The sequence below is a fragment of the Fibroporia radiculosa genome (assembly GCF_000313525.1).
Source record: "Fibroporia radiculosa TFFH 294 genomic supercontigs, scaffold31, whole genome shotgun sequence".
Lineage (NCBI taxonomy): Eukaryota > Fungi > Basidiomycota > Agaricomycetes > Polyporales > Fibroporiaceae > Fibroporia > Fibroporia radiculosa.
This window is the reverse complement of record NW_012133166.1, coordinates 221,471-239,850: the sequence shown is the minus strand read 5'-3', so window position 1 is coordinate 239,850 and position 18,380 is coordinate 221,471. Positions and strand designations below refer to the sequence as shown.

General features: G+C 58.0%; 3 protein-coding genes across 3 annotated transcripts; all 3 read right to left on the bottom strand.

The window, feature by feature from the left end:
• Positions 1-1,416: 1,416 nt before the first annotated feature.
• On the bottom strand, positions 1,417-6,688 carry FIBRA_00159 (uncharacterized protein; the record flags this gene model as incomplete). Its single annotated transcript, XM_012322058.1, has 8 exons — positions 1,417-2,236; positions 2,377-2,530; positions 2,606-2,818; positions 3,115-3,602; positions 4,036-4,694; positions 6,303-6,468; positions 6,521-6,562; positions 6,621-6,688. The coding sequence occupies 8 exons, from the start codon at positions 6,686-6,688 to the stop codon at positions 1,417-1,419; spliced, it is 2,610 nt and encodes an 869-aa protein (XP_012177448.1).
• Positions 6,689-11,120: 4,432 nt separating this feature from the next.
• On the bottom strand, positions 11,121-11,975 carry FIBRA_00158 (uncharacterized protein; the record flags this gene model as incomplete). The annotated part of the gene is made up of 4 exons (XM_012322057.1): positions 11,121-11,171; positions 11,227-11,379; positions 11,440-11,584; positions 11,647-11,975. 4 exons carry the CDS (start codon positions 11,973-11,975, stop codon positions 11,121-11,123), a joined length of 678 nt encoding a protein of 225 aa, XP_012177447.1.
• Positions 11,976-15,199: 3,224 nt separating this feature from the next.
• On the bottom strand, positions 15,200-17,839 carry FIBRA_00157 (uncharacterized protein; the record flags this gene model as incomplete). Its single annotated transcript, XM_012322056.1, has 10 exons — positions 15,200-15,499; positions 15,600-16,156; positions 16,221-16,446; positions 16,507-16,661; positions 16,719-16,901; positions 16,965-17,077; positions 17,130-17,242; positions 17,307-17,394; positions 17,454-17,629; positions 17,702-17,839. The coding sequence occupies 10 exons, from the start codon at positions 17,837-17,839 to the stop codon at positions 15,200-15,202; spliced, it is 2,049 nt and encodes a 682-aa protein (XP_012177446.1).
• Between the last annotated feature and the right edge of the window lie 541 nt (positions 17,840-18,380).

Genomic DNA, 18,380 nt, shown 5'->3' with positions numbered 1-18,380 from the left:
GGGGGGGGGGGGGGGGGGGGGGTGCCGTGCCGGCCACCGGTGGCCCAGCAGGGTCGCAGCCTCCCTCGCAGGCGCAGGCCAAACGCGCAGGCTGGCCCGCACCATCAGCCGGATCTGTGAGCCAAGGCGCGGATTGATGGGGTGGGCCCATCAGGTCGAATATTTGCGCGGCGGCGGCGGCGCGGGGCAGGGATCAGAAATGTGCTGTCGCAATATCCTCGGCAGTCGATGCGCTGCTGCCAGACTGGACGCGTCCCGGGCGCGGTGCGAGCTCATTAATCCATGTATGTAGGTGGAATCGACCCGGGGCGTGGCTCCCCGCGCAGCCGGTCCGCGTGCCGTCCGCAGACGTCGGTCACGGTGGGATGCAAGTCCGCCAGCCGGGGCGCGTTCTCGAAGACGGCGAGCACGAAGGGGCCTGTGGACCGCCCCGTAAGGCAACTGTCGGGCGGGAGACGGCCGTGGCGGCGCACGACAATCCACACGAACCGCGCGGGCGAACCGGTGAGTTCAGCTCGAGACATGCATCATCCTGTAGAATGGGCAGGGTGCAGCTGACGCCAAGCCCTTGGACCGCGCTGAGCTGCAGCGCGTCGTGCGAGCACGCTCCTGCTGCACACACACACACGCTAGCCTGGCTCGCGCGTAAACGGTCCAGCCAGGGTCACGCGCCGTCGGTGCTGAGCGAGAGCGAGGAGACGTGCAGGGGCGCAGGGGCGCAGAGGCAGGGGAGACGGCGCCGGTTGGGGACAAGGCGAGCCTGGTCAGCGGGCGCACGCAGCTGTTCGCGCCGGTGCGCTGGGTGGATCTGCTCCTGCCTATCTAGAGCTCCTGGTCCCATGCACACCGGCCCTCTTCCAATTCCCCAGGGACCTCCGTCTCGTCCGCGAGCTGCACGCGCGAGCAGCGAGGGTGTGTGTTCTGCCCGCCCGCACACGTAACACGTCCCCATCCTCGTCCTGGGCCCGTCTGCAATCCCCTCCCCCTCCCCCTCCCCGCTGCCCCGTCGCTGGCTCTGATGTGCGCCGTCCCCCCATCGGCTATTTCTGGCGTGCGCCTTCTGTTCTCACTGGCACGCTTCGTCGTCTCACGTGCGCCCCCTTGCGCCCGCTCCGTCACTTATCGCAGCTCCCCTCGCCCGGGTCCCTCCCATGCCCATCTGTCCAACGCCAGAACCGCAGAATGCGAAGCGGCCACCAGGGCACTCGCCCTTCCCCTTCCTTTCCCAGGCGCGCCGCGCACCGCGCACCGTGCACCTCTCCAGAGTCTCGCATGCACATTGCATCTCCACCCGTCTCGAATGCGATCATGGTCGACTTTGCTATTCCGGGGCTGCCCAGCACCGCGGATGCGCCCGGCGAGGCTGAATGCAAACCCGCGCCGCACCACGCCTCCATCGTACCACTCCACCCCGTCCTATGGCGTCCCCCGTCCGAACAAGAACAAGAAGAGCAAGAAGAGAAGAAGAGAACGAGATGCAAACACGCCGGCACACACTGCAGAAGCCGCGAGTGCGCATGAACGCTTCTCCCCCCCGTTGTCCGTGCGCACTGGCCCTGGCGCACACGCAGGTGCGCTCCCACCGCCATAGAAAGACAGTGGGTCCCCCCGCGCGCGCACTTTGGTCCGCTGTTGAATCAGCCCGCCTGCGTGACCAGAGTCAGCTCCCTCCCCCCTGCACACGCGCAGACGACGCAATGCGGGGCACCGCGGGGTAAGCGGTTCTGGTACATCGTTCTGCAGGGGGGTATGTACGTAGCCATGTACGTACGTGCGTCTGCACCCGCGCAGAGTGGCGAGGGGCGTGCGTTCTGATGGCCATTTCTCTGTGCGCTGCTGCCCGCCAGGCGAGCGGCGAGGGCCTGGCTCGCTGAGACAGCGCTGGACCGGGGCGGAGGCGCGGCCGTCGTATCTCCCCCTCCCTCTCCCCCGTCCGGCTTCCTGGCCGCCACGCGTGCGTCCCACACCGGTGCCTTCGTCTGCAGGGTGCGCTGGGGCTAGACGGCGAGATAGACGCGGCGTCTCTGGCCCTGCGCCATTCAGTGTTCGGTGCGCATTCGACGCGGGCCGCCCAATCGTCGCCATCGAATCAATGCACTCAATCTTGGAACTGGGCTGGCTGTCTCCACACCCGCGGAGCCTCGCCCGCGCGAAGGTGCCCCCCCCCTCCTTCCCCTCCACCCCACGGCGGGCGTCGATTTCAAATGCGGCATCTTCGCGAGGGGGAGAAGGGCTTCTGGAGACTATCAGATTGTGCGGTGGGCATCACGGGTCCCGAGTGGCAGGAGACCGCACCGGGGACGCAGACGCAGGGCACGCTGGGCTCGTACGTGCACCCGCACGCGGGTGGCGGAAGGCGAGGGCTTTCACGCACACGAGGATGGGTGGGGCGGACACGCTGGTGGGAGCGGGACTTGCCGGGCATCGAGGAGCGTGTTCTGCATCTCTCTACGCCCTGGATATCCCGTCTTCCGCTGCTCGGTCAACGCGCGCACGCACGCACGCACGCAGTGCTTGCCCAGGACCTGCACTACGCATTCAAACAATCAACATCCAACATTCACTTATCATCTTGCCTGTTTGTCCGTCCTTTGCCGGAACACACCACGCCCTCGACTGGCCCGCGCCGGAGTCGCGTCGTCGACATTGACACTGCCGTAAGGTCTGATCTTCGCCAGCGCGCCCCGATCGTCTTTGTGCCCCCGCGCGGGTTCCAGTCCCCGGGAAACGCGGGTGTGCCTATATGCGTCCGCCGTGTACGCGTCGCGGGTGCGATCCTGCACCGTGCGCGCTACTGCTGTCGGGCTGCTCGACGCGGCTGGTGATCATCAGTCATGGTCAACGTGACGCCACGATGCGATGCTTAGACACTCTGGACACTCTGCGATGTATCACCGCATATTTTCGCCCTGTACGCTAGTTGGATGAATAACCGACAAAGTGCGAGGGGCGTGAACAGGCCGTGACTGAGCGCGCGCTATGCGTCTTCTATCAGGACAAGGATCTCTCCGTGCGTCGACGCGTCGACGCCGGCGCCCGGCCCTCTAGGGGGGTTCACGAATAGCATCGCGCGCCGCACACCCCCGCCGTACACACACGCACGCACGCACGCACGCACGCTCGCTCGCAGCACGGCAGTACGTACTGCGCTCCGCACTTCGGTCTCCGTTCGCCCCTTCTCTCCGCCCACAAGCGCCGGGGTGCCCGAAGGAGCACCACCGGCAGCCTTTTGCGAGGGACACGCTCGATCGGGCAGGGTTCGCGCGTCCCAGCGCTCGCGGGCGAGGGGGAGGGGGCGACCCAGCTGAGCTGAGAACACGCGATCTGCAGTGCTGCTGCACCCGCGCTGGCGCGAGTCCTTCGAGTACTCTGACTCTCCCCGGGTCCCGTCCACGGTGCACACGCACGGCACGCTCTGGCGCCCGGCGCCACCACGACCCGCCCATTGCCGGGCAGGTGTGCGTCTGCGCCAGATGCGTACCGTATCGGCGCGCCCGTCGCTTGTTCGTGTTCGTTCATATTCGTTGCCCGAGATGAACGCGGCTGCGTGGACCACCTCCGGCTCGGCGCGCCTGGTGGTCGAAAGGCGGACGACGATGAGTCTGTTTGCCAGATAACGATGTGAGCGGGCGCTCAGGCTGGCCGTGCCCAAGGACGGCAGTCACTAAGCCGCACTGCGCCCATGCTTTGAGCACCAAGTGCAAGTGCAGGTCCGGTACCGCGAAGCGCACCGATCGTCCTGCGCGGACCCGCTCGTCTCCAACGAACTCGGAGAGCGGATCCGCAGCTGCTCGACCGCCCACTCGTCTCGCAGCGCCGTCACAGTCACTTTGTTTGTCCCCCGGGCCCCATTAATTAATCATCCCCAGTGCGCGCCCCTGAGCCGGCTTCGCGTGTCCCGCCTCCCGGTCGTCGCACAAGCATGCGGGCCAGACCAGCCTATCGTGTTCGCGCATGCCCACTCGGGCGACGGGACGTCCAACGCCCCCGCCCCCCGCCCGCACAGACACGGACGCAGTTCGCCCGGCTACGCACACACGAATCTGCGCAGATCCCGGCTCAGTGCCCCGCGGGAGAACAGATCTGGCCGCCCCACGCGTGTCGCGGATCCACTCGGGGGTGGAGGCCGCCCCTATGTATGCCGTGCCCCGATCCGGGGGCGGGAACTCGCCCGAGGGATCCGGGGATGCGCGCATCGCCTGAGAATCGCCAGCGCGAGGGCGCACCTGGCACGTAGGTCCATACGCTGACGTGGCCTCTACCAGTATCCTTTCTGGAGAGCCCGCTAGAAGACCTGAGGCCTGAGGGCGGGACTGGGCGCTTGCCCCGTTGCGCGATTGGTGCGTGGTCAGCAAAACCAGCTCCTGAGTGGGGCCAGGGTCTGAGAGCACCGGCCCCGAGTCGTCCGGGCAGCGGCGAGCCCACTGGGCCTCGAAGGGTACACGTCCCACTGTCCGCCGTCCGACGACTAATCGCGGGGGTCGGGCAGGTGCCACGCATGGCTCGCTCATCCGAGAACCGTGGTAGGTGACCGAGCGGCCACGGCGGGCAATAGCGGCTAACGGTAGCAGCCCACGGAAGGGAGAAAAAAAGACGTGTACGCCGGCAGCAGAACTGGCTTTTCTGAGCTCGAGGAAGGGCGGATCTGGGTCGGCGCCATCTTCTACCGGTATCTTGCCAGTATCTGGGAGGGGCTGAGGCTATGTGATCGGGACGCCGTGATGCGCTCCCGCCAGGGCACGAGGAGGTGTGATGCCCGGACGAGGCCCGACGGGCGGGATTGTTGGCGCGGATGTGGGCGTGACAGGCGCGTTGGCCACTGTCTGGAAAGGCCTCGGTGGATCGCGGACCGCCAAACTGATTTATCGGCCTCGTCGCCCACAGCGGTACGACTCGCACAAAACCAGCTTTGTGCGATGTGACCAGGCTGACATCCATGGCAGACGTCGGACAATAATCAAAGGGCTTGACGGGCGGGATATATGTGCACAGGAACCTCAAATCACTAGCTCAAGTCTTGATAGACTTTTTGCAATTCGACATATTCCTCTTTGGTTCGTGTGTCATACAACCGGACAGGCTTGGCACCGTGCAGTGCCTCTCCGCTCGCCGAGCCATCCGAGGCCCAGTACGATTGCGGGTATGTACCGGACGGTGCTGTCACGAACGTGGAGGCGCTTTATGGCGTCACACGCAGGCGATGCGGGGGGCGTCACGGCCAGGGAGATCGAATCGAGACGAGGTCCAGATCACGCGGTTCTGCGAGCTCGAACCCACTGGCAAGCCCCGAGTCCAGCGCGGAGCCCAGCTGAACCGCATGACGACCCCGCGCACGCCGGGCATTCAGCGTATTAGGCTCGGGGAAGATCAGGAACTACAGAAGACACGTCCCCGATGGCGTGCGGCACGTTCCAGTCGGAGACGAGCTCGTCATTTTTGCTAGAGGCGGCCGTGCTCTGATTATGCGTATGGTTCAAAGAAGAGAAGCCGCAACGAATGTGTATGTAGGGAGAAACAGACGCTGCCGTGCCACGATGCGCGACGGAGTGTGATGTTGACGTACGGGGCTAGTGGCATGCTGGTGAAATGTACGGCGAGGGCGACAGCCACGGAATCAGATAAACGTGAAGGAAGAGGAAGCGATAAGCTTGTCATCGGATCTAGTGTCGCCCTGTGGGCACAGGACCACACCCGCAGGAAGATGAGAAACCGCAGGCCATGTATTGGTCCTCAAAACAGAGCTCGATCGCGGGGCGCGGGGCGAAGTCGACGGACCGGGAAGCTTCCCAGATGGAGGTACGGCGTTTCATTCAGCTCGCAAATAAGCTCGCCTTGGTGACGGAACATGATGACGACCGCCCACCGTGTCCTGGCGCCTGGGAGCGCGCTTTTGGGCAAGAGTAACCAAGGATGTCAAAGGTGAAGACAGGGCGGGGATAAAAGAAGTCGAGGCGAGGCATCGCCGTCTCAGCGAACGTCCTGAGCGAAATCAAATACGAACTGAGCCTGCAGATGAACGAGGAGGGTGTGCATGACAGAACTGTATCACTGGGGCCCCGCACTGATAGACGCTGCTGTGCAGCTCTCGGCGAAGTCGGTACTACGTCCGAGTGACAGAGCCTGCCGTCATTGTCGAGCTGCGACCGCTGCATGACCCATCTCGCGCAGGGAGATGCGCAACTGCATGCCAGCCACTGGTCCTCGGGCCAAGTCTGAGTATGTCGTCAGCGCGAGTGCGTCACTTGCTCGCGGGCACAATACTGTTAAAATATCTTGAAGGGCGTGTCCATGCCGGTACGCACCATGCAGAGCTTATCTCTATGTATACCTGCGTCATGTGCGAGCGGCAACGGCGGGGACAGTAAGGCCTGTTCTTCCTGTGCGCATGCCGTGAAGGGTGCCACAGGCGCGTCGTCGTGCTGCGTGTTGACCAGGGTGCGCTCGTCATGCGCTTCGACGGGCGAGGCGCTGTGGTATGGCCCAGGTGTGATTGGCTAGATTTTTGAGTTGGGACTCGCACCGGATGGCCGGATCGAGCGGACAAAGTTGAAGCCAATTCTTCCTGGAGCGCCTCTGGGTTCAATTCGAATCGATGCTACTCAGTAAAGGACACGACGTACCGCACCAACAGCCCAGACGGTTGGAGGACGAACCGGACTGGATTGTAGCAGTTCGCCAGAGCATCCATCGCTAGCAGTCAGCCAGGGTTAGATCTCTTCTTGTACACCACCCCTCTTCTGCCAGACCGTTACCCCGTCACGCGTGGCGATCTTGGATCCACATCTGCGATAGGCACTGGTCACCAGCCAGATCCCCGCCCGCGGGCAACTGCCAACTGAACAGCTGGTCTGTGCGCCGTGACAGAGTGACTGGAGTGACTATTACTCGCCCGCTTTTCGGGCGCGGGCGACGATGACGTCAACGCCCGACGTCGCATTGCTATGTTTCATTTCATTTCATCGACATCTCCCAATCAGACAACCCACGTGCGCGCACAGCATGAATTATGCACGATCCCATCTTCGACAGAGACCGAATTCGCAGAGTGCGGGGGCCAACGTCCATCATCCGGGGTCCATCGCCATACCTACCACGAGCAGAGAACAGGACCTGCAGGGAAGAGATAAGCGTAGATTAGCGTCACGATGGTGTGCTTGGCGGCCAGTGTCTATGGGATCCGATATGAGAGATCAGTGACGGTCAAGAGTGTGCCTGAGAGATGGATGGCGTTGGCGCGCTCATGCGCCATCCAAGGTCCCTCTGGCGACTGACCTGTATCTGGGGCTAAACCCAGTCAAGAGAGTGCGACTACCACCGCAGCTACACATGCGGGATGCAAGACAGCATCCGTGCAAAAGATTCCACTAGTCCTGCCAACCGGCACGTCGGCGCGCAAAGTTCTGCCAGCGGGTGCCATCCAGGGTATGAGCAACTCCGGGGCAGAGAGGCGAAGAACGAGCTGCGGCACGCCCTAGATCTCGTCGCAGGAAGAAACGGGCAAGCAGGAATCAGCAAGCTTCCCTGAGCGTAGACAGAGAAGACTACTGCTAGAATTTGACGCATGATATATCACAAAACTTTCTCGCACCCCACTTGCACGAGGCGAAGGGCCTGATGCTGAAGATGGACAGAGACGATCCGCCCTGAAAAGACGAACTGATGGGCGGTGTGAGTATGTAGAGGACAGCGGCGAGGAGACATGACGCACAAATTCGAGCCGGAGACGGCCGGCCACCCGGAGGCGCGGCATCGGCGCGTCGGTCTCCGTAGTCTCCATCCCTTCTAGCTGCGCGATCAAGCGCAAATTCGACTGAATGGGCGATGCAGATGCTCAAAGTTCCTTGGTCGTCCACATGTCCACATACTACGTAGAGGGCCTGGGAGAACCGGAGCGTGCATATATGCATTCATTCGAAGGGGGGCCCGAAGGGGATAGACAGAATTCATGGCGTTCGAATGGAAGGTTTGGAGGGAGCATCCTCTGGCAGAACAGTTGCAGAAAGCGGAGCACTAGGAGACGGCACAGTATAGGGCCGCACCACGCGCTGTGGGGCTGCAAGCCGAGGAGAACGAGGAGTGGCGTGACGCAGAGTCCATTCGATTTCGAGAGGAATAGGTCCCTGTATAGCATGTCCCTTCGCGATGCGCGATGCACGACGCACGACGACATACTGGTACTCAGGGCCTACGCGGGCGGGACCCTGTTAACCATGACTCGTCGGAGGCGGTCAACCTAAAGCATCCGGGTGTCAGTGCGTAAGGCCTGACGTAGTATTGGAAATGGGTGTTCCGCACACAGCGCGTAATGGAGAAGGGAAGAGAAGATGTATATAGCCGGGAGCGCATATGCCCGGACAGAGAAGGCACCACTCTGAGATGCGATACACCAGGACGCTTTCTGCACGAGTAGAGAGGGGAGTACATAGCGTACTGCAACCACGTACTGGAGGTAGGATCTAGAGGCGAAGGGACTTCCCAGGCGTACATCTTCACTTCATTCGTTGAGCTATGTACATTCCTGGACGACCTTTGAAAGTCATGCAAGTGAACTGCATTGAGCTCGTTGGTCCAATTCAGTAGGGAGTTTGCTTGCATCGCGCACCTTCTGGAATGCAAAGATGATGGCCCATCTTGCCGAGTATAATCAGCTTAGCCGACGGAAGACCACGCTCCTGAGTGCCGGACGTGTCCGCGCTTGAGACAAGCCAGATGATCCTCTGGAACTCGAGCATGCACTACAATGAAGCACCCCGTGGGGAACCATGCGCCATTGGCAGGCAGATGCGTGGATTACGCCTGAGAGGCACCCTGCCCGCCTGCATTCCAACTCTGTTGAGCACTTTGACGCAAGGATAACAAGGACGAGCGTCGAGGACGCGATCGTCCCGACCGAATAGCGGACACACCATCGCCACAACCCCGTTACTGTCTACCGCGGCGACGATCCCGAGGAGAGCCCGGGCCCATGGAGAACAGAACCATGCTAATTTCAGCATCTGGGGCTTGTGCGACACGCGTATGCTGCCTCAGCCGTAATATCGACGATCAATGCGATGGAATGGGGCTGGTTTCTGATAAGACCGACGCGCCTACTGAGACGACAAGGCTCCCCCCGCGCAGGGCCTCCCAGTGGACCCTTCCTGTCGTTCGATTCCAGACGATCGTCCATTGCATGATATTATCTGCGCAATTAGTCTTCATCCAGCCCAGCGCGCACCCTGCGTCTCTTCCAACCCGCCCACTGTTAACTTGATGTTCTTGCGCAATCGCCATGCTTGTTCTGTAGAAAATCGAGGCGAAAGTATCGCGTGACGTCATAGCCTCCGGAAGATGAGGGCTGGCCTGGCTGGAGAAGCGCGCAGCGTGGCAAGTATGCTCGGAATCTCCCTGCCTTTGTGCGCGGTTTCGGCTCTGACCAGTGTACCGCAAGGCCGCCATCGGAGGCGGAACCGGACTGGGCACGACGCCGGACTGGACGCGATGGCGATCCAGTCGGACCAGTTTGAAGCCACAAGCATATCAAGGGGAGACAAAACTCAACCCCATTAGAATTTGAATACTGCGGTGGCGTTCATCTTCTCGCAGCCTCAACATAGAAGCAGCGTGTAGGTGCGATATCGCCCAATGAGCGTTCGAATGACAGAACGCCCGCCCACACGACACCGGTGAGAGTCTGTGGCGCATCGCGCAGCCATGCTTCCTTGTCTACGTGCTGGCCAGAGTGTTTGTCTGCGGGGCCCGACGGGGGGACAGCGCGCGGGCAGGCCTGCGTGGCAGAATCGAACCCAATCACGACGACGATAACCCCACGGACCCTGCAAGCGGGAGAAGAGCCATCCCCGCTCGCGTCATCCTAGGGGGTTCGAAGCCGACATGCGCAGAATCGCAGGGAGGCATGCAGGGTGTGGGAGTCCGTGATCGCCGATTGGCCCGCTGAGGCACCTCCGGGTGCAGAGGCCCTGCTCTTCCGAACGGCGATGAGTGCAGGCAACAGTGCTTAGTGGTGCTCGCACGACCGTGCTGGGTAGAGACACTGAGAGCAGGCGCAGGCCATCATCGGCGATCACGCCGATTGGCTGTGATATTGCTAAGCACCTCCTGCACCGTATCGCTGGTATGGAACGTCTGGGCGGCACGCGTGGCATGCAGGAGGGTTTGAATGTACGGACAGCGTGCGCAGGATAGTGAGGAGAGGACGATAAGGCGGACTTGGGCTTGCTGATACGGTGCTGCCCACTCTCCTGGGTGAGCTATCCTAAGTTGCGCTGGTCTGTGTACACTCTGCAAATACTAGGGCACATCACAATGCTACGTCAGAACGTTCTCTGGAAAGCAGGCGCACCTGCTGTCCACTTGAAGCGATCTATTGCGGCTGTCAGATAGGCTGTACCGCGCACACCCGGTCCTGAGGGTCAATTCAATGGAAGTACTGGGGTGATCGCGACAAGCGCGCACAACCGCAATTGATTGAGTCGGAGTGCGACTTTGCGAATACGCACGACAGTGGCGCCGAGCGACACAACAGGCAGCCGCAGAGCTTATGCCGGACAGTAGCGTCACATTCCCGGCCGCGCATAGCGGCCTCGCACCAACACACGCCATCATCTTACTACATTCACTTGTGCGTGATCAAGCGCGTCAGAACAATCCGACGAGTAAATAGATAGGTGGAGAGTTCATGATCAACACATGCAAAAACAAGATAAGAACGCGCTCACCTGATGGTCTTGCTCTTCGTATTGACAAGCCCACTCAATGGGCGGGCGGCTGTACGATAGGATGTGTCGGCGTTGGTGTCGGACACCACGCACGAGGAGAATGCAATGATCAGATGACCAAAGGAATTCATCCAGGACGACGGGACGACACTTACCTGCGCGAGCGTTCGGAACGTTGAGCTTTGTATTCAGACGTCGATCATATGAGTCCATGTGATGAGGACGGCCAGGAGTCTGCGCACTTGTACACGTGGTTTAGGCGACACAAAGACGGCGCGTCATGATCAGATATCGACGTCCATAGAGATTAGTATCCAGATGTATGCATGGTCGAAGAATAGTATACAATCGGTGTGAGAATACAACACAGAAAAATCACCTGCCCGCGCCCATTAACAACATTCAATCCAACTTCACTGTCCCGTCAATGACGTATATTACCCCGTTCACTGCCTGCATGACACTGGTCAGACCAGCGAGTGGAGGTGAAGGGCAAGGGGGCACGCACCTCCTTCATATCAACAAGTCTCACGTCATCCTCAAGTCGTACACGTGCCCACTCTCCTGCACCCTCATCTCCGCCCACAAAGCGGAACGAGACGTTCTTCCCGGCCAGCAGTGTTGCATGCGTTGGGGGATCAAGTAGGGAGATCGGTGACTTCTGTAATGTAGAAAGTGCGCAGTGAGCACAGTGCCAGCGTTTTGCGCAGGAAAGACTCACGGGTATAATATGCGCGGAGACCCACCGCTCGACGTTTTCGCGCGAGAGCGTGTCGAACTCTGCTTCAGGAAGGATCACGCCCGAGTCGGGCGGCGTAGGGCCCTGGTGCCTGTCCATCGACGAAAACATGTCAGCTCCTAAACGGCTACACGGCGCAGAAAATGCAAAAACAAGGCTAGAGAGGCGCGAAGAGAAGACAGGACTCACGGCTTCCTTGCCAGCGCCATTACGGCGCGATTCGTGGGGACCAGCACTGTGCTCCGCCCGTTCACGTCTGCGAAGAGCGTGCTCAGCGCCGCCGTCTCGCGGGCGTACGAGAAGAAGATCGATGCGCGGGGCTCGATTGTTAGCAGGTCCGCAAGCGTAGGCTGGGAATACGTCGTGGGCTTGTATGTGTAGTCTTGGTGGTCACCGGAGGATGTGGGGCGCATGATATGTGCGGGAGAGTCAAGCGGGAGCTGGTCGTCGTGCGCGGCGTGCGCGAGAAGGGGAAGTAGCAGCAGGGGAAGCTGAGAGAATAACGACGGCAGACGCATTGCGTTGGATCAGACACAAAGGATCGTAGTGAGTGTACTATGATTCGGTATCCTAACGCGTGGAGCACTGAACAGGAGCGGTAAAGTGGCTCGCTGAGCCGGAGGAGCAAGTGGAGCGAAACGCGTCGGCTTTCCATATATGGAACTATCCCACGCCCTGTCTTTGACATTCGAAAGAAAAAATAAATATCGTATGGTTTGCTACGGTTGTCGCGACCTATTCGAGAATCAAACGGCAACCCCGCCCTCTCAAGTTGGATGACCACATGTTACCAAATGTCTTCGGTTATTAGCGCCTGCCCACCCACACCACTGCAATTGGCCACGTCCGCCTCGCATGTCTTGACCATGCTTTGACTCATAATGGGCTCATAACTTGACGCAGTTAATTCAATGAAAAGGCTATCATGATTAAGAATATTCTTGTTAAGCCTTTCAAGGTTTCCTGCCCTAGGACTATCCGATAGCACGACTCATACACTGCCACATTGCAACTCCAACATGGACGATACAGTATTTCTATCTGCACCGACATGACACAGAAGGTCTGCATTTCGGTTCGGTCTATTATCTTGCACCGCCTGCTTACGCAGTCTTACCAATCCCTTTCAGTCCGTCCGTACTTCTCGGATTTTCTTCCTTATTACATTCCCAGCTGATGTGCTTCATTCTACGGTGGTGAGCCCGAGTTGCGCGTAATTTGACAGATAGATTGCGCCGTAAAATAAGTATCTCTATGACTAAGCCACAGCAGTTGCGATATCATATGTGCCTTCCATATGGGAAGGCCCCGCAGTCGTGACAGTAGGTGATTGGGCACATCCGAAGTTCTCATCTTCTCATCCAGCTACATCCAGCGTCGTTGTGTTACGGCACCCGGTATGAATGCCTATCCATCACGATCAAATGTGTGGCGGGACATCTGGGAGTGTCCGTACCAGAATCTCGTCTCGCCATTCATGCCGATCTCATCAATTCATATATTGCCCGGTGTGTCCTGCCACTCCCGTGCCCGGCGTGAAGAACGCCTATCGTGCCAGGAGCTGCGCTAATGGCCCTTAGCAGAAGCCACAGCCCGGGGAAGCGAAAGCCAAACTAGACCGCTGCATTCGGCTGCAGATGGCAAGTGCCTCTCACCGGTGCACTGTTGCAGTACGTACAGCCGAAGGCCCAGAGGCCTTGCCCTCAAGTACGCGCACCCCCGTGTCCCCGGCTTCCAGATATCCAGATTTACACCTGCGAAATTACTATCTCCGTCAAGCGTTTACGTCCACCTGCAATTCATACTTTCACGACTACCTGTCCGACCGGCGTCGGCGGCGAAGGCAACAGCGCGTAGTCCGTGATATCTCCGCACTGCAGCGACCCCCTGTGAATCATGACACGGTCCACGAGGTATAGTGCAATATCCACTCGATCTTGGCATTTCCTCTGATTCGCCACTCTGGGATTCTGAGAATGCGCAGGGTGGGCCTAGTCGTGCACTGGGTCGACACCATTGATGGACCGCACGATGCAGGTCACTGATCCGCCCGAGACTTGTCAACGGCAGAGTCAGCCGGCTGCTCTTGTATCCACCGGTCCATTGGACAAAGTCCGGGCCGAGCTTCTATGGATCCACGTTATGAGGTACTGTATAGGCTCTGTGGCAGATGCGCTCCATCCATCGCGACGCCGGTACTCAATACCCAAAAACTCAATGTGAGCGGCACAATTCATTCGCCTCGTTGATTGATGCCATTTATTGTTCAGAAACTAGGAAGGAGTCCGGAAGGACGAATGGATGTCTAGCGCACTTCGGCTCCGAAGAAGCACCTACCTGCCCGGTCACAGCACATAGTGGAGACGAAGTACGGCAGGGCACAACGGTAGGGGCAGGCACGCCGCATAACTAAGACGTTAACATGCCCCGCACGCATCTGCCACCCAATCTCCCCGATACGCCCTACTTACGCGAATTATTACGGCAGAGATGAGCGTTTACGGCAAGGACAACTCCTCCCCTCCTTAGCGGCTCCGTTGGCATCAACGACGAAAATTGACAGGATTTCGAAATTCGTGCTTCACGCGGCTGCATCAACTGGAAACGGACCACGACAGCCAGTGTTCTTCCAAGGGTCCAAGTTTCAAATTATACAAAAGTGCTTGCCGAACCAATGAGTCTCTAAGGTAGTCAGCAACGCCAGACACTCGATTCTCAGACGAGTCCGTCTGGCGCCGCCCTCTTTCCTGGCTTCCTCCCACACGCCGTCGCATCTATCATCTCCATCATGGATGTCGACATCCGATCGGATGTCCTGTCGACCCCGCACACAACGCATGCGCATTCCGAGGACCGCTTTTGGCCATAGTGCTGGTGCATTGCTGCTGAACGCGTTCTCGGGGATTGGTATGGTACCCCGACGTTCCTGCTGGGGCCGGCGGCTGCGTGCTTCTCAAGACTCAAGCACGAGGACAGGCAGATAACCAAGTACGTACGAATTTACGAGCGTATGCCCCGGGCAGAGTTCTGGACGGGGTGGTGTGGACCGAGTGCCAAGCGGACGTTGTATTGAAGCGGGTGGTATGGCAGAGACGTCAAGGGGGCTCTCTAAGCCGGCTGTGATGACTCTGGCGAGCGGTTGCTAGGCCGTGCCGCTGGTCTTTGTGTATTGCTGGGCTGCTTCTCGCATCGGCGGACACCGTTCTGGAGTCTACGAGGCGAACGTGCATCATGCAGGGAGCTTCTAGGCTTCTGCCTTCCCGGCTTAACCTGCCGCATGGACTACGATCCTCCCACCCTCAGCTGCTCGTTCCGACCGAGCGGCCACGCCCCGCCCACGAGCGAATCTTGCTAATTCAGTCCGGATGACACGGTCTCCGAGCGGGCACCTCTATCAAGCAGCGCGCATCGCATCTCCCAAATGCTCCAGATGCCTTTGCACTTGCCAAGAAAGGGGACGACCGTATCTCACTAATACAGTCACCGCTACGCGAGATTGATGTAACCCCGCACCAGCGCTGCAGCGCGCACTAAACTTTGTACTGACAGTGACAGACGGAATTACATTCACCCTACACAGCGTAGTGCGTGTCGCACTTATGTACTTTGGGACCGTACGCCAAGCTCAAACAGCACATCATCCGACAGATACTCCAGAATCACAGCGCACGGCGTGACGTGACGGCGACCGGTCCTGCTCACGGGCGAATCGAATCGTGGTTCACCTCCCAGTGTGCACTAGTCAAACGCCTAGTCCGCGCCTGTACTCGATAAACGCTACGAGGTTGTCCCGCACTTCCTCGCCCCGCATGCGCAGTTCGCGCTCGCGCTTTTTGTCAATCCCGCGCACCGCGCGCCGTACGCCTTCAACGCTTGCGACGAGCGCGTCGAGCATATTGCACTCGCGGAAATTGACATCGTACGGCAGCGTTTCGTCCGAGTAGATATCTATGAGTGCTGAACCGGCCTGCAGCAATGGCTCCGTCGCCGTCGGTTGCGCCGCCGCCGGCGGTAGTAACATTAGTAGGTAGCGTGCGATAGCCTGTATTTGTAATGCACAAGAGAAACGATCAGTGAAAATTCACGCGAGCAAGCTCAGTCCCACGGCGACGATAGGATATCATGTCGCAGGATCGACTTACCCGATTCGAATCGACGGAGTCGGGGTGCTGCGCCAGGCACTCGAGTGTCCCGATGCACTTGACCTTGACGCTGTGATCCGTGGTGCTATTGCACAGCTGTATGAGTACCTGGATATGGGACTCGGCAGGCACGAGCACGCCTTTCCACGAGTTGGCAACACCCCACGCGACGCCCACGCCGATCTCCCACATCTCACGCCGTCGCTCCTGGCCTGGCCGGTTGATATCCGTCCCAACGATGTCCAATGCATGCCACAGTGCGTCCCAGACCATTCGTCCGCTGTCGGCGTTAGCATGGGCCGCCTGCGCAGGCGCTAAGCGGAGGGAGAGGAAGATGTTGTTTAGGCATTCGAGCGCGCTGATGTGGATGGCGCTGAGAGCTGAGGTCGTAGGCGGATGTGGTGATTGACCGTCAGACGGGGGGAAAGAGAGTGATGTGGGCTGTATGAGCGCTAGGAGGGGGGAAACGAGGGTATGGAAGAATGTTGGATTTGATGGTGTAGAGTCCGCAGGTGATTCGTCCGGCACCATGTCAACGTCGGCGTCCATGTCCTCACCTAGTATATGCGAATACATATCAAGGGTTATTATATCAGAATATTGTGGATCTAGCCTTGGTACAGAGCTTGCCTTCGCTTTCATCATCACCGTCGAGCTTGGTGTCATCACCGTGAACTACGGATCCAGGGTCGGGCAAGGAGGCACACAAGCCAGTCAGAATTTCTAGTGCCAACTGCACGGTGCGTAATTTTGTTTCCAGACGCTGCAGCTCCACCTCAGACGGTGTTCGATGATCCGATTTTGGAGCATGCTTTAAGGAAAGCTTCTCGATTTCGGGAATAGATTCCTAGGGCGAATAGATGATCCTTGAGCTATTTTAAACGCACATAAGGCAATGAAAACTAACTTCTTTTGCTAAAAATGCTTGTGCCTGTTCTGTGGTCTCTGACAGAGATAGTAGCGATAATACTGGCTCGAGAGTCGGTAGAACTATAGCACGATCGATGTCCACGGTAGCGGCAAGAGAGGGAGGTGGGACAGGTGCGATATTTTTTAGGATGCCTGTTATTCCGTATATTTTTAGGAAACGTGACAGATATATCTCAGTAAGGAACATACCACAACATAGGACACGGAATATCAGTCCGCGGTCATCAATCGGGATAGCGTGATTCTTACTATTTGGTTGAGCCGGCTGGTCGGACTGAATTACAGACAGAAGACATGTAGTGAATGCAGCATTTGACCGCAATTCGCCTACAGCCGGCATATTTTCGTCCGTGAGTACGTACAGACACTGCGCTGTGGTACCATAGGCCGACACTAAGGTCAGCTTCGCTCATTTTGACGACACGTTGTCTTCACCTGCAGATGTCACAGTAGTCGTTGGCAGTTTGTCCCGCGAAGCAATAAATGACATCAAGAAAGGAATGAGTGATATTTGATTAATGGCATTCATGGCTTTGTTTGAAGTCTCTCTGGTCTTCCTTAGCTCTGTACGACGATTTGGGGTAATTGTATTCAACTTACGACAGACACCATAAGATGGTGATCACATTGTCAGCGAACTCATAGACCAGTTTTTGTGCGCTCTCAGAAACATCTTTTGGCGTAGAGAGAAATTTTGAGAGAGTAGTTGATATCTGATCATATGTCACAATAAGACCATGAGCTTTGATCTAGTTAGCAGAGAAGAGTGTTGATCACCTTAGGTACAAATGTCTTCAGAGGGGCAAGGATGTTCTTGTTATACATTTCCGCGCATATATCAAATCCACCATCTATACATAAATTCCTTTCGCGACAACAATCCATCCTAAGACCAATGGAAAAACTAGTAGTGCCTTAGCTCACCGTAGGGAACCAGCAGCTTCAATTACAACTTCTTCCTCACTATCCGTAAGACGCGTGATGAGTGCTCCGACAACATTCTTGCCTTGAAGCAAGCGTCTTGTCGAAGGATCATTTTGAATTAGATTAGACACGGCAACACATGCCCACTTGCGCTCGGCAGGGTCAGGGCTTTCCATCTAAGAATATTACACGGTGTTACGACACAAGCTTACGGTCAGAAGAAGTGGAACGAATGGTTAATGTGCTACCTTTTGTAGGATTGGCAGAATGGCTTCTTTCCTAGACGACGATGCCGACGCTGCGTCCAATCCCTTAGGAAGGTGAGAGTCTGGTACACGCATAGGATTGTGACGCCTCATTTGGCGCTTCTTCTGAGACTTGCCCATGGTCGGCCGATGTTTGCCAGTAGGGAGAATAATTGCTAGCGAGACGGAGAGTAATGCGACAAATGAAAGCAATGATAACCCTGTTTTGTCACTCAAGTCAAGAAATGACTACGGCCGTGGCTTTCGCTAAACGAGTCTATCGTTCCGGGAGAGTATACAGTGAAGCCAAGGTCCTCGTACGCGCTTGCGAGTCGTCGACTCCGGCAATACAATACGATGTATATGATCGGGCTAAAGTCTAAGAATTTTGAGCACTGGATCACGTGATACACTTTTCGTGTCGTTGTCGTTAAAGTTAACGCTTGTCGCTGGGTGGCTACTAATACATCTTCTGTCCGTCGCGAACTCGCAAGTGCAGCTCTGAAAACATTTTGAAATGTGAGGTCTTCACGTATTATCCACGTATCATACACTTATAATGTCCTAGGTTTGACGACGATGACGATAGCTTCCTTTACGGCGACTCTAAGGATGTCCCTGAGGTTGTGAAGCCACCTGCGCAGCTCGAACCACTTGCACAATTTGAACCGCCTGCACAACT